The 2,768-nt window shown below is 41.2% G+C and overlaps 1 protein-coding gene across 1 annotated transcript in view; it reads left to right on the top strand.

Moving 5' to 3' along the window:
• Positions 1-1,932: 1,932 nt before the first annotated feature.
• The window catches only part of SARC_08300 (hypothetical protein), a 5,830-nt gene continuing 4,994 nt past the window's right edge, over positions 1,933-2,768 (top strand). The window contains exons 1-2 of the mRNA XM_014297732.1: positions 1,933-2,016; positions 2,475-2,521. Of these exons, the coding sequence (XP_014153207.1) occupies positions 1,977-2,016; positions 2,475-2,521 (87 nt within the window). The 5' untranslated portion in view covers positions 1,933-1,976. The remainder of the gene's footprint in view (positions 2,017-2,474; positions 2,522-2,768) is intronic.

Below are 2,768 nucleotides of genomic sequence, written 5' to 3'. Positions count from 1 at the left end.
GTGTTCATAGAAAGTTTTTGTCTGATGTTTATTGGACATTCTTTGAATTGCGGGGGGGGGGGTGGGGGGGTGTTTTTGAAATTCAAGGAGTTTACGGCTCGCTCCTGGACTCTGGTCTTTGGATGATTCAGGGTCTCGCTAAATTTACGATGTCCGTCGCCGGGAGAAAAACCTGATTTCTGTTCGCAACCCTAATCCAGATTCCAGCAGAGAGCTGAGGGACTATTTTAGGTTTCGAGAATCGAGATCCCCCAGGAGAGGAGGGACCACAAGAGAGTCCAGAGTTCCAGACAGCTGGAAATATATTTTCAGATACATGTTTATCGAATCTAAAAATATATACCAATAAAATAACGTAAATATTATCAATTTTAATTTTTATCTATACACCACACAGTCACGAGGCGACGAGCACACCAGCACTGCAGCGGCAGCACATCCATGTTCCAATGCAACTTGTGTTGTCATTTGTCAAGTGTCAACTTGTCTCCGGCTCTCCACTGTTTTTTCCCCCCGCCGACCCCGGATCAAACTTCAAAGCTTTTTGTAAAATGAAATAAAAATGAAATAAAATAAAACATGTACGTTGTTCAATCAGAGTTATCATCATGAGAGGCGGGGTCTGGTCCAGACTGTATCACAGACAGCTCACCCAACGGCCAACTCCAACTGCCTGCGGCCCAGCCAGAGGAACGTCATTTTTATTATTATAGTAAAATGATATAATAAGCGTTCACTTTTGTCTTTTTGGCACGGCCCCTCAACGTCATCATGATCTCATCCAGCGGAAATAAAGTTTCCCTCTACTTTAAAAATACGACTCTCTCACTACTTCAAAAGTTGACGAGAGAGAGAGGTGTCGACATTGTATTTATATTTGTTTAAAAAAAAACTAGTGTAAATATTTAGACTGTAAAGTGTGAACACTAAACTGTAAAGTGACCCGAGAGCCAGAGACTTTATTAATATCCAATATCCAGTCTGGGACTCTGGTGGGCACCAGTCACTACAGCAGGTCAGCAAGGGGCGGGTTTCTTTTGGATAAATAAATGGGCGTTCACGGGTCACGTCACTTTAACGTTTTTTTATTAAATAAAGTAAAAACAAGATGGTCCTAAATAGACTCGTAGCCTCCTATTCTCCTAAATTAGAACGAGGCTTTTTGTTATCCATATAATATATGAACAGTATGAAGTCATAATTTTTTTTCTTCATAAAATGAGTAATACTGCACTGTACAAGGTAGCTAACGACAATGTTATACGTAGTGTAGATATAAGTTGAACGTTAACCGTTATTTTTTCAATTTATAAACGGTTTAACTTTTATAAACTCGATATTGGTCGCAATCGTGGATCTTGCACTTCAGAACTGCACCTATATTCAACAAAAACAGACAATTTTACATATATTGAAAGATGCACAACAATATCATTTGTTGTGTACGAAATAAAAATTGAACGTTAACCGCTATTTTTTAGTTATAAACGGTTTAACGTATAACTTTTGACGTTAGCACGGGAGTCTGTAGTCTGTAGTCTGTAGTCCGTACAGTACTGTATTTGGTGTTTTTTTTTGAAGGCTAAGGTATTTGTATGTACATTATGTAAACATTGTTTTTACATTATGTACCCCTTTGAATTTTGAAACGGATGGAGACTCTTCTCTGGTGAGGAGAGTTGGAGTAGAATGCGGAACACCTTTTCATGCTACAGTCAGAAAATATGTTCAATTTAAGAGGCTATGTATGTTTTTTTTTAAAGTTGAATTTATTGCCTGATGGCTGCTGGACTGGTAGTTCGCCGCTGGCCAAAGAGAAGGGTCGTCACACGATACACACACACACGCACACGTACACACACACGCACACACACACACACACACACGCACACACACGCACACACACGCACACACAAGCACACACACGCACACACACGCACACACACGCACACACACGCACACACACACACACAACAATGGGAGATACAAATTGCACATTCACCAAGGGTGAGGGAGGTAGGTGTACTTTACTGTGAGTGCGAGTAGTACTTGTGCACACCATACAAATCGAATGTGCTGTGTTGCATGCTGTGTTCGTGTTGTCGCTACAGCTGTTTGTTTAGGGTTGTACCTGTTCGTAGAAATTACAGGTGCACTTGTGCACACCATACAAATCGAATATGCTGTGTTGCATGCTGTGTTTACGTTGTCGCTACAGCTGTTTGTTTAGAGTTGTACCTGTTCGTAGAAATTACAGGTACACTTGTGTACACCATACAAATCGAATGTGCTGTGTTGCATGCTGTGTTTACGTTGTCGCTACAGCTGTTTGTTTAGGGTTGTACCTGTTCGTAGAAATTACAGGTACACTGTGCACACCATACAAATCGAATGTGCTGTGTTACATGCTGTGTTTGCGTTGTCGCTACAGCTGTATGTTAAAGGTCGTAACTGTTCGTAGAAAGTACAGGTAGCATACGTCATAGAAGGCGAGGAACAGTACAGCTTGGATGTGACTGAGGTATAGAGATAGTAATATGCGTACAAAAAGTGGATTGAACTCGTTGTATTGTGTCAAATCTTGCCATGTACTTGCGGTGGGATCGGATTGCGAGAGTAAGACTAGAGAAAGGCCACTATATAAACACCTACATACACACACACACATACACATACACACATACACACAGACACACAGACATACACACACACACACACGCACACACAGACACACAGACATACACACACACACACACGCACACACGCAC

This window comes from Sphaeroforma arctica (genome assembly GCF_001186125.1).
Source record: "Sphaeroforma arctica JP610 unplaced genomic scaffold supercont1.732, whole genome shotgun sequence".
In the NCBI taxonomy this organism is placed as follows: domain Eukaryota; class Ichthyosporea; order Ichthyophonida; genus Sphaeroforma; species Sphaeroforma arctica.
This window is presented reverse-complemented; position numbering and strand designations above follow the sequence as displayed.